This window comes from Pelobates fuscus, chromosome 3 (assembly GCF_036172605.1).
Source record: "Pelobates fuscus isolate aPelFus1 chromosome 3, aPelFus1.pri, whole genome shotgun sequence".
Taxonomy (NCBI): Eukaryota; Metazoa; Chordata; class Amphibia; order Anura; family Pelobatidae; genus Pelobates; species Pelobates fuscus.
In genome coordinates this window covers 60299768-60312546 of record NC_086319.1, presented here as the reverse complement: position 1 = coordinate 60312546, position 12779 = coordinate 60299768, and the positions used below count along the sequence as shown (strand labels likewise).

General features: G+C 39.2%; 1 protein-coding gene across 1 annotated transcript in view; it reads left to right on the top strand.

Moving 5' to 3' along the window:
• LOC134601619 (C-terminal-binding protein 2-like) overlaps positions 1-12288 on the top strand; it is a 29231-nt gene extending 16943 nt beyond the window's left edge. The window contains exons 2-3 of the mRNA XM_063446138.1: positions 6759-6786; positions 10489-12288. Coding sequence (XP_063302208.1) covers positions 6759-6786; positions 10489-11638 — 1178 coding nt within the window. The 3' untranslated portion in view covers positions 11639-12288. The remainder of the gene's footprint in view (positions 1-6758; positions 6787-10488) is intronic.
• The last annotated feature ends 491 nt before the right edge of the window (positions 12289-12779 follow it).

Here is a 12779-nt window from a genome sequence, read left to right as displayed (position 1 = left end):
TCCTGTGTACTAATTTGTTAGCATTGGTCACACCTCCAGATACTTTGTTTCATATTTTTCCGACCGAGTATCTGTTAGGTGTTTATCCTGGTCTTTTTACTTTACTTTTCTACTCAATTAATTTTTTACTATTTACCAGGATTTGTGTGTCCATTTTGATCTTTTATTGGTTATTCACCCTTTAGCAACAGATCCAGTTCGTCATAATTGCATATGTTTTTTAGATTTCTTGATTATAAAGGTCTTTTTTACTCATTAAATATACGTTTGTATTATAAGTGTTATTTTTATTTTTTATTTTACTTTTTAGGAGCGCACATATACTTTTTCAGATTTTGAGCTTACACTCTATTTAGGTCACTTGTAGTTATATGTTGCAGCCCATTTGATTTTTTGTTTCTAATTACACCTTTCCATTAGTTTTTTAACACACACACACACACACACACACACACACACACACTGCATTCATACACACACTGCACACACACACACACACTGCACACATACACACACTGCACTCATACACACACTGCACTCATACACACACTGCATACACACACACGCTGCATTCATACACACACGCTGCATTCATACACACACGCTGCATTCATACACACACGCTGCACTCATACACACACGCTGCACTCATACACACGCTGCACTCATACACACGCTGCACTCATACACACACGCTGCACTCATACACACACTGTAAATAAATATTCAATTAATATAATTTTTTTAGGATCTAATTTTATTTAGAAATTTACCAGTAGCTGCTGCATTTCCCACCCTAGTCTTATACTCGAGTCAATAAGTTTTCCCAGTTTTCTGGGGTAAAATTAGGGGCCTCGGCTTATATTCGGGTCGGCTTATATTCGAGTATATACGGTAGATCACATCCACTGCAACACCCTGATCTATACTTCTACTTACTTCTTCGTAGAATGCAATTAGGTTAGTTTGACATGACCAATGTTTCATAAAACCATGCTGATTATTGCTAATAACAAAGTTCTTCCCAATGAATTCCCGAATATTATCCCTTAATAGCCCTTCAAATATTTTCCCAGTCACAGAAGTTACGTTCACAGGTCTATAATTCACAGGTCTATAATTTCCTGGCAAGGATTTTGAACCCTTTTTAAATATAGTAACAACATCTGCCTTCCTCCAATCCTCCGGTACAATACCTGAAACAAAAGAATCTTGAAAAATTAAATACAGAGGTTCACTTATTTCCTCACTTAGCTCTTTAAGTACTCGTGGGTGAATACCATCAGGCCCCGGAGCTTTATTTACATTATTTTTTTTTATTAGCTATAGCACCTTGTCTCGAGTTATCCAATCACAAGTTATCTGCAAGTTTTTTGTTGTTAATTATAATTTCAGTTGCCTTCTATTTTGACTGTAGCATATCTAGAACTAAACACTTTTAAAACCACACACAATGAAGAAAGAATTTCAATAAATAATTTAGGAAATAAAAACTTCAGAACTGCAAATAATACAAATTATGTTATTTGTACTGAGTTAAATTAGTTTTCCAACATCCTTTTCATAAAAGTCTTTAAATCTAAGCAGTGATACTTTTATGTGTAGGTGTTTGAGACTGCATTAAAGGATGCATTTACAACCATAAAGATGTTACAGAGACACTAAGGAAAACAAGATAATAGTAGAGGATATGACTCATGAGCGACAATAATGTGTATTAAACAGTACTGTACTGTAAATTGCAGATAACAAAAACAAACATGTAATGTGAAGAAAACATGCAGGATTGTTAGAAACAGATTTGAACAAGGGGTAAGCGGAATGAATACCTTGTGATTTTGTCCTGGGTATACTTCTCTTTAATTAAGAAACATTGAAACATAGAATGTGACGGCAGATAAGAACCATTCGCCATCTAGTCTGCCCAATTTTCTAAATACTTTCATTAGTCTCTGGCCTTATCTTATAGCCTTATGCCTATCCCACACATGCTTAAGCTTCCCCACTTCAGCTGAAATGCTATTCCAAGCATCCACTACCCTCTCAGTAAATTAATACTTCCTTTGCCCCTCTAATTTAAGACTATGTCCTCTTGTGCTAGTTTTTCTTCTTTTAAAAATAGTCTCCTCCTTTACTGTGTTGACTCCCTTTATGTACCGTATATACTCGAGTATAAGTTGAGTTTTTCAGCACATTTTTTGTGCTGAAAAACCCCAACTCGACTTATACTCGAGTCAATGTCTGTGTTATGGCAATTTATATTGCCATAATACAGACAAGGGGCTGTCAGAGAGCTCTTACCTCTCCTGCAGCTCCTGTCAGCTCCCTTCTCCTCCGCGCCGGTCCGGTCAGCACCTCTGTCAGCTCCCAGTGTAAGTCGTGCGAGAGCCGCGGGGTCATAGTGCGGCTCTCGCGAGACTTACACTGTGAGCTGACAGAGGTGCTGAACGGACTGGCGCGCAGGAGAAGGGAGCTGACAGGAGCTGCAGGAGAGGTAAGTGCTTTCTGCCAGCCCCCCTGCACTGAACTGCCAATGCCACTGGACCACCAGGAAGTGAGAGCCCCCCTCCGTGCCATGTATCAAGCAGGGAGGGGGACCGAAACAAAATAAAATAAAATAATAAAATAATATTAAAAATAATAATAAAATAAAAAATAATAATAATAAAAGAATATTAATAAAACAAAAAAATTATGAAAATAATAAAAAAAATAATAATAATAAAAATGCCCACCCCCCACCAAGGCTCTGCAACACACACACACACACACTGCACTCATACACACACACTGCACTCATACACACACACTGCACTCATACACACACTGCACTCATACACACACACACTGCATTCATACATACACACACTGCATTCATTCATACACACACACTACATTCATACACACACACTACATTCATACACACACACTGCATTCATACACACTGCACTCCTACACACACTGCACTCATACACACACACACACTGCACTCATACACACACACTGCATTCATACACACACACTGCACTCATACACACACACTGCACTCATATACACACACTGCATTCATACACACACACTGCAGTCATACACACACTCTGCATTCATTATATACACACACTGTAAATAAATATTCAATTAATATAATTTTTTAGGATCTAATTTTATTTAGAAATTTACTGTCTTGTGCTTTTGGCTACATTAAAACTTGAGAAGGATTAGTTGTATGTATTATCTTCCACCAGTCTCAGCAAAATTCTCAGTAGTCTCTTGTAGTCCCGCAGGTGCAGACAGCTTTTTGCACGTATTTTGATGAGACATAAAATCCCAACTAAGTTTCTTGTGTTTTGGGTTTATTTTATGTGTTTTGCACTTTGCAAGAGCCACAGTCAAAATCCAGAACCAATTTATGTTTCATTATGGGAGAGCTAGAGAGCTAAATTGCTTCAGAGCTGGGCAGTAGGAACGTTGACACTCTGCAAGTAACTCACATAGTCATGGGCATCCTGTCCAAGACATTGGGGGTTAGTGTGCTGTGTATTCTGTATGATATCAGACACAAAAGTAGCACAAGACTGATATTGCCAGTTAGGAAGGGAGCATTCCCTATGGCTAACTGACAGCTCAAGGAGGTAGCACCACAAAAATAAATGTGACTACTGTCCATTCTCATTTGCGTGTTCAGCCTTGCATTCTAAAAAGAGGTTCAGAAACACAATAATTTAGCCTTCCCAAGATTGTTATACCCAGCTATTACCACCTCCCTTTATATTTGGGATAAGAAGAGATCTCTGGTTTACTTTGGCTTCGATCCGCTTCATCTCTCTCCATTTCTATGCAACATCTTATTTCCAACAGTTATGAGGCCAGGAGATTTTGGAGATTATAAAATGCAAGCATACGAAGAGATCTGCATCAATGGAGGGGGGAAGGGGTGCCTACCGTATCTCAATATGTGGTTGGACTGTCCCAAGGTTGAAACATTCTGGGAGGGGATATCCCAGAGATTTTGGAGATTATAAAATGGAAGCATACAAAGAGATCTGCATCAATGGAGAGGGGAAAGGGTTATTACCGTATCTCCACATGTAGTTGGGCTGTCCCAAGGTTGAAGTATTCTGGGGTGGGGACATCCTTGGACAGAATATTTCTCAAGTTAACTTTTGTGTGCTATAAATACCACTTAAATTTTTTTATTATTATTATTTATTTTATTGTTTTTCATAAATATAGAATTAAATATCTTCAGACAGTAGGTTACCAAGCAGACGACTAATGTCACTTCTAATCTTTTTTTGGTCCACAGTGGGCGACTTTATCTTTATCTTCTTTTCTCTTCCTTCTTATTCAGATTTTCTTCTCCTTTTCTTTATCTTAGTTTCATACTTAATTATGCTGTGATCGTTTATTTCTGTACTGAAAATTGCATATTAATGAGAGATAACGTATTTAATGGACCTTTTGGTGCACTTTTGTATCTCTATCCGTACTTAAATATAGAGGGTTTAAAAAAAAAAAATCTTTTAAAGGTGCTGATTGTGAGGTGTGGCTTCTCTTAAACTGACCTTGTTATATGTAGATGACGTACTGTGACAAAAAGGGACTTTAATGTGTCACATGGCACAAGAGGTACAGCATGCCCCCCATGCTGAGGTATCTGCCCGACCAATTTAGGTATGCTTTTGTTGTCAAGGTGGATGAAGGGAAGTGTAGATTGTATATCCTGAAATGAAAATAAAGTTAAGTTGCTGTTTGTACCAAGAATGAAGCTGCTTGTCTCGTTCTTTGCTGCACCTATCCAAGGTCTGCTATAATGCGAATGCTGGTGGATAAAGCGACTCAAAGCCCAGGTCATAGCACTTAGACGCCAGGGCCGTATCATCACATGTACCAAGGTGCTTTTAGTGCTCAGTATTTTGATAAAAATATATACTAGACTTGGAGATTCTTTTTATTCAAACTGCAATTTGTTGACTCGTAATTTTTAATTCCATCCGTGGTGCCAAAAAAAACGAATTATTGATGGCTAGGAAAAATTCACAAAATGTTGATTTTATTCAAAGATCAAGTAAGAAGTGACCAATGGAGGTAATAAAGGAGAAAAATAAAAAAAATCTATGTTATATATTTACTAAATATATAATATTTAGCTATATGTAAATCGTTCTTTACTGCTCCTCCTGGTTCTCCCTCTATTGGTTAACTTTTTTTCTCATTTGATCTGTGAACCAAATGTTTGGAAAATGCTCAGATCAGTGTGCTGCAAGATATATACATAATATTGCAGTATACTTTGCAGTATATGCATTGCCCCATTTTTGCGCCATTTTGCTTCGTCCATTTTTATTTCCGAATTGCATTTTCAGCACCAAAAACACCATGTGGTCGAAATTCAAGCTTTGGAAAAAATAGTTTGTCCAAGATGAATTTTCTCGCTGTGCAGAAATCGAATACTTATTTGTTTAATAATTATACACATAGTTCAAAATGAATTTTGTGAGTAGTATTTAATGGCCCATATGCCTACGCAATGTAGTCAGATCAGTACATTATGATTATACGCAATGATTATTCTGTCTGTGCAGCAATATATATGATAGTTGTTCTGTTTATATAGTGCATTACATGAGATAAGATATGTGGCACAGCATGTGTGCATACCTGCCAGCTTCCTAAGTTTGACTTGGAAATTCATATCTCAATGGTATCTTATATAAATTGCCATCCATCTTCTACTGACTTTTTCTTCAATGGCTATCAATGACTTCCCTCTGTTCCCAGTGTATTTTCCTACCTCATGCAATTTCGAGTTCTTCCGCAATGTCATTAACATTGACATTTCTTCTCTGGTCCATCTTCAAGTGCATTTTCATTCCCATGCAACCCAGACTCCATTTCTATTCTGTCCATCTGTTACCCAGCTGTGTCCTTGTCCAAGTATTCTATTGTGTGCTCAAAAAGTGGTGTCTTTATATTAGCTTCCAAAGGTTTTATAAGCCTAGTTTAGTTAAAAGCTACATAGCATGATCATGTTGTAAAGCCAAATGATGCTTTGGCCAAATGCGTAGAGCAAGAAGCTTCATAGTACAGAACCATGAATGTTCAGGGTACGCACAGGGTATGATATCTGATTTTGCAATACATAGGTAGCAGGTACCCCAGTAATAAAGAATACATTCTACTGCTACGGAGTTTGCTGGCGTTATATACCGTAAATAATAAAATAATAATAATGATACTAGAAATATTTTAAAGAATTGTATCCTTGTCTACAACAGTGTCTTATTGTCTACGAAGCAACAATAAAGTGGCAAAACAATGCAAAATGGGCAAAGTTACTCTTCTGGCATATTTTCATTCTTCTTACAACCTAGCAAAGAGGACATTTTCATATCATATATAACTACATTCTTGCTGACAAATTTGTCCCTAAAAAAAATGCTGCCTGATGTTTTTGAGGAGTATTTACTAAACTCTGGAGAATTAACAAGAGAACAATATGTTTTACGCCAAAATATCCAATACAAAAGATTCTGCGAGTCACTTGTCTTGGTTATTTGGTCCAAATCATGCAATTTCAAATTTAGTGTATTTAATAAACAATTTTATTTGTAGTCATTCTGGAAATCAAAGGAAGACAAGGTATTATAGAAAATATAGAAAGATATATAATGTGGTGGTGGTCTGAAGTGACTGAAAAACGTATCGAATTGAGATAAATTTGCCAGCCTCACCTTCATGTTGCTATCTCTGGTTAGACGAGAAGAAAAGGAGTGATCAAATATGGTAACGTGTATTCCGTATTTGCCTGCTTCTTTAATATGTGTAAGATGTATGCTAGTGCTATGCTTAGAGAGAGATATTAATTCATTACACTACACGATGCATCGTGACTGTGACTCATTACTTGACATTGAATATGATAATTTGATGTTATTGAATTTCAAAGCATTCATTCTCTGACAGTGGATTAGTCTGTTTATGAAATCATGCAGAGGATGCCATACCGTTTTCTTAAATTGAATAAATGGTATTAGTTATGGAAGCTTGTTGTAACATTTTACAAAATGCTAAGGAAATTGAAGTCTCCATGTAAAGCACAGCGCTGATGCAGGGCTCCCTCTTTTCATTTTTATGATGTTTTGAATACCTTTAAATTGTAATCAGTCACATTATGCAAACATTAGGAAGCAGTATTTCAAGCTGACTGTTCTTGAAAAACAAGCACATTTGTAGAGTAAAGAGGTTAAATGCACGGTGAGCAGAGGTGATGAGTTTTAACAAATTATGTTCTGGAATTCCAATATGTGCTAACTGCATTTAAGTCAGTAAAGAAACACAAAATTGAACTAGACTTCTTTATAGATAACGTTATACTGTTTTCTGATTTTTATTATTGTGCATAATATTTATTAAAAAGGGTTACTACAGGGAGTGCAGAATTATTAGGCAAATGAGTATTTTGACCACATCATCCTCTTTATGCATGTTGTTTACTCCAAGCTGTATAGGCTCGAAAGCCTACTACCAATTAAGCATATTAGGTGATGTGCATCTCTGTAATGAGAAGGGGTGTGGTCTAATGACATCAACACCCTATATCAGGTGTGCATAATTATTAGGCAACTTCCTTTTCTTTGGCAAAATGGGCCAAAAGAAGGACTTGACAGGCTCAGAAAAGTCAAAAATAGTGAGATATCTTGCAGAGGGATGCAGCACTCTTAAAATTGCAAAGCTTCTGAAGCGTGATCATCGAACAATCAAGCGTTTCATTCAAAATAGTCAACAGGGTCGCAAGAAGCGTGTGGAGAAACCAAGGCGCAAAATAACTGCCCATGAACTGAGAAGTCAAGCGTGCAGCTGCCAAGATGCCACTTGCCACCAGTTTGGCCATATTTCAGAGCTGCAACATCACTGGAGTGCCCAAAAGCACAAGGTGTGCAATACTCAGAGACATGGCCAAGGTAAGAAAGGCTGAAAGACGACCACCACTGAACAAGACACACAAGCTGAAACGTCAAGACTGGGCCAAGAAATATCTCAAGACTGATTTTTCTAAGGTTTTATGGACTGATGAAATGAGAGTGAGTCTTGATGGGCCAGATGGATGGGCCCGTGGCTGGATTGGTAAAGGGCAGAGAGCTCCAGTCCGACTCAGACGCCAGCAAGGTGGAGGTGGAGTACTGGTTTGGGCTGGTATCATCAAAGATGAGCTTGTGGGGCCTTTTCTGGTTGAGGATGGAGTCAAGCTCAACTCCCAGTCCTACTGCCAGTTTCTGGAAGACACCTTCTTCAAGCAGTGGTACAGTAAGAAGTCTGCATCCTTCAAGAAAAACATGATTTTCATGCAGGACAATGCTCCATCACACGCGTCCAAGTACTCCACAGCGTGGCTGGCAAGAAAGGGTATAAAAGAAGAAAATCTAATGACATGGCCTCCTTGTTCACCTGATCTGAACCCCATTGAGAACCTGTGGTCCATCATCAAATGTGAGATTTACAAGGAGGGAAAACAGTACACCTCTCTGAACAGTGTCTGGGAGGCTGTGGTTGCTTCTGCACGCAATGTTGATGGTGAACAGATCAAAACACTGACAGAATCCATGGATGGCAGGCTTTTGAGTGTCCTTGCAAAGAAAGATGGCTATATTGGTCACTGATTTGTTTTTGTTTTGTTTTTGAATGTCAGAAATGTATATTTGTGAATGTTGAGATGTTATATTGGTTTCACTGGTAAAAATAAATAATTGAAATGGGTATATATTTGTTTTTTGTTAAGTTGCCTAATAATTATGCACAGTAATAGTCACCTGCACACACAGATATCCCCCTAAAATAGCTAAAACTAAAAACAAACTAAAAACTACTTCCAAAAATATTCAGCTTTGATATTAATGAGTTTTTTGGGTTCATTGAGAACATGGTTGTTGTTCAATAATAAAATTAATCCTCAAAAATACAACTTGCCTAATAATTCTGCACTCCCAGTATAGTCATGAGAACAATTACAGTTTATTTAGAGAAAAAACAGTGTTTACATTACAGCCTAGGGATATCTCCACTGTCCACTCCTCAGATGGCTTATAGAGGTGCTTCCTGGGTGCAGTGCTGCCATTCAGTGTCTCCACCCTCTGCATGGGGACACTGATCTTTCCTATGAGGAGATGGTGATTGGCCAGGGCTGTATTTGGCTTGTGCTGGCTCTGCCCCTGATCTGCCACCTTGACAATCTTAGCCAATCCAATGCTTTCCTGTTGTGCATTGTGATTGGCTGAGATCACCACTTCTGCTTGTCAGCCAAGGAGGCAGATCAGTGTCAAATCCAGCAGCAGTAGACTGAAACAAAGGTCAGATTGTATTATTTAGAGGGGGTAAGGGGCATGGAGAGGGGTGATATATAGTGTTTAGGCACTACAGGGCCAGGAATACATGTTTTGTGTTCCTGTCCATTCCTTTAAGAATAGTCATATTTTGCTGTGCTGTACAAGTAAATTCAACATGACAAGTTTGAGTTACAGGGAGAGTAAGTGAGGCTCTATGCAAACTAGTTTACAATTAGGTCCCCTAAACTTGTTACAATTAGGTCCCCCTTTAACTTGTTCATCATGTATTTAGGTTTATAAACTCTAAAGTGACATTGTGATAACAGTTCACGTCTGTAGTGATGGGCACCGTCTCCCAGTTCTCTTTTTTTTTTTTTTCAGTCTATGTGTTTCAGGTCAATGTCACCTACTATTCCTTATGGAGTTTGCATCCCATGTTTTTTGTGTGTCTGCATATTATGGTATATATCATGTGATAATGAATAAAACGGATTTAATGCATTTGAGGTGTTCTGATGATATCATAATGACTGTCTCCAAAAACCCAAGATGGATTTCCCCTCAATACCTGTTTAACTATTGTATATATATTGCATATTTTTTATAAGGTTAGAGTTAGAGTTATGTTAAGGTTTTGTTTTTTTGTTTTATTTTTTTTGCCAGGGTTAGGTCAAATACTAGTGTTAATATTAGAGATATGTTTATCCAATGCTTAAATAATAAGCAGATCACGTTTTAAAAATGAATACTGCATGATGGTGGGTGTTTATTAGTGTTAGATAGACCATGTTTTCAAATCCTATACTATACAATGATTGATGTCATCCATGCATTTGTCTCTGCAAAATTATGTGTTTTGAGAGTTGGGGTTAGAATTTGTGTTGGGTTTAGAATTAGGGTTAATGTCATGTTTATGACCATGGTAAAGGCTAGGATTAGGGCTAACATAAGGGTTAAGGGCAGGGTTAGAATTAAAGCTAGGGATTGGGTTGGGATAAGATTAGAGTTAAAGCGATCAGTGCGGCGCGCGAGGGAGCTGAAGAGGAAGCACACAGGAGACAGTGCTCCCTCGCGCGCCCGCAGGACCGGCCAGCCTGACTGCTCGCCGGGTGACCGGCCCCCCAGGAGCCCAGCAGCACCACTGGACCCCAGGGAATCCCCTCAGCTCTCCCACAGGTATGCGGCCACAGACTGTGAATGGTCCCATGCATCCACGTCCACTGGTTGCTCTGCTGGATGGAAGGGACTGCACAGTGGAGATGCCAATCCTCAAAGACCTGGCTACAGTGGCATTCTGCGATGCCCAGTCCACACAGGAGATCCACGAAAAGGTTTTGAATGAAGCAGTGGGTGCCATGATGTATCACACCATTACCCTGACACGTGAAGACCTGGAAAAGTTCAAATCTCTTCGGGTCATAGTGCGAATAGGCAGTGGATATGACAACATTGACATCAAGGCAGCTGGAGATATGGGGGTGGCCGTGTGTAACATTCCTTCAGCAGCTGTGGAGGAGACAGCAGATTCAACTATTTGCCACATCCTTAATCTTTACCGAAGGAACACGTGGCTTTATCAGGCACTGCGGGATGGGACACGGGTGCAAAGTGTGGAGCAGATCAGGGAGGTGGCTTCAGGTGCAGCCCGGGTGCGTGGGGAGACCCTTGGCCTCCTAGGATTTGGACGTGTCGGTCAGGCGGTGGCTGTAAGAGCAAAGGTATTCGGATTCAACATTATCTTTTATGACCCGTACCTTCAGGACGGCACCGAGCGCTCACTAGGGGTGCAGAGAGTCTATACATTGCAGGACTTGCTCTACCAAAGTGACTGTGTTTCTCTGCACTGCAGCCTTAACGAGCATAACCACCACCTCATTAACGACTTCACAATCAAACAGATGAGGCAAGGAGCCTTCCTGGTAAACACAGCAAGAGGCGGCCTTGTGGATGAGAAAGCACTAGCACAAGCTCTGAAGGAGGGCAGAATACGAGGAGCCGCTCTGGATGTGCATGAATCTGAACCTTTTCTGTTTGCTCAGGGTGCTCTGAAAGAAGACCCAAATCTTATCTGCACCCCGCACACTGCATGGTACAGTGAGCAGGCATCCCTGGAAATGAGGGAAGCTGCTGCTACTGAAATGCGTCGAGCTGTCACAGGTCGCATTCCAGATAGTCTCAGAAACTGTGTGAACAAGGAATTTTTAGTGGCATCCGCCCAGTGGCCTACGCTGGAACAACAAGGAGCCAATGTAGAGCTTAATGGAGCCACCTACAGATCTGTGTGTGTCCAGCCATTGCAGGGAGAGAAGCGCTGAATATCAACTACAATCTCAGATTCCCCACTGGTGTCCATCACATCAGCCAGCAAACCCACCGTCTGAGCAGAGATATTTCCACTTTCCATAACCTTCCCCGGGGAACCTGCCTGACCAGCAATTAACAATGAGTGCTGCACTTAAGCAATAGAAGGAAGAAAATAAAAATGAAAGGCAATGAAAAGGCATTTGAAAGTGGATTTGCGTGCTCAACTTTGGACAAAAAGAAAAGCTGAATAACCAGCCATGAAAACCGATATTTAAACGTCATGAAGAATGCAAAGCCACCTTTAGTTTAGGTCTGGCTGGTTGACACTTCTGCAAATACAAGCACATTTCCCAGAGCCGGGGCTCACCATCATTCTAATATGGACCTGTGAGATTACCATACAGAAACCTCATTGATGGGGGAGGGGCAACCCAAAAAATTATGATCTCATGACAAGTAAAAAATGATTCTGGTTGCTTGTGAAAACATGGATCATACTAGAACATTCGCCTGATCATTATTAAAAGCTCAGTCATTCTATCTTCCAGTGGAAAAGAAAATTGTTATATTTCATCTTACTTGTCCTCTACCTTGTAAACAAATGGCGTAGGGATACTTAATGTGTTTGTTTGTCCAGTTCAAATGGCTCAGGAAAATCTGACTAGGTGCATAACGGTCTTTTGTAATGATGAATTCCACCTTTTTAAAATCTTAAATCCATGTAGAATGACCATAGTCTTGCACTTCTATTTTCTTGTTTTTGTGTTCTGAACTTGGTTTTATTTGATGAAATGGACAATATATTTGGGCATGAGAAAGACTGTTCCAGACACTTTGAAATGAAATATACTATAATTAAAAGAAAACAAAAAAAGTGGCATTGTTAACAAATTTAGCCCCTGACTTGCTTCCTGAGCGGTCGCTTTTGAACATTGATAGTTTTAGATGTAAACAGTTTCATTTAAGTTTGTCTTTACTGCCTTGAAAGATTAAAAACAAAACCCCCCCAAAAAAAAAAAAAAAAAAAGATTAGAGTTAAAGCTAGTGTTGGGCTTATGGTTAAGGCTAGAGTTCCTTGGGTTTCAAATAAGTCAGGTCATGTTTTCAAACCTCATGTTTTGTGGGTGATGTCACCATTCACTATTCTCTTCA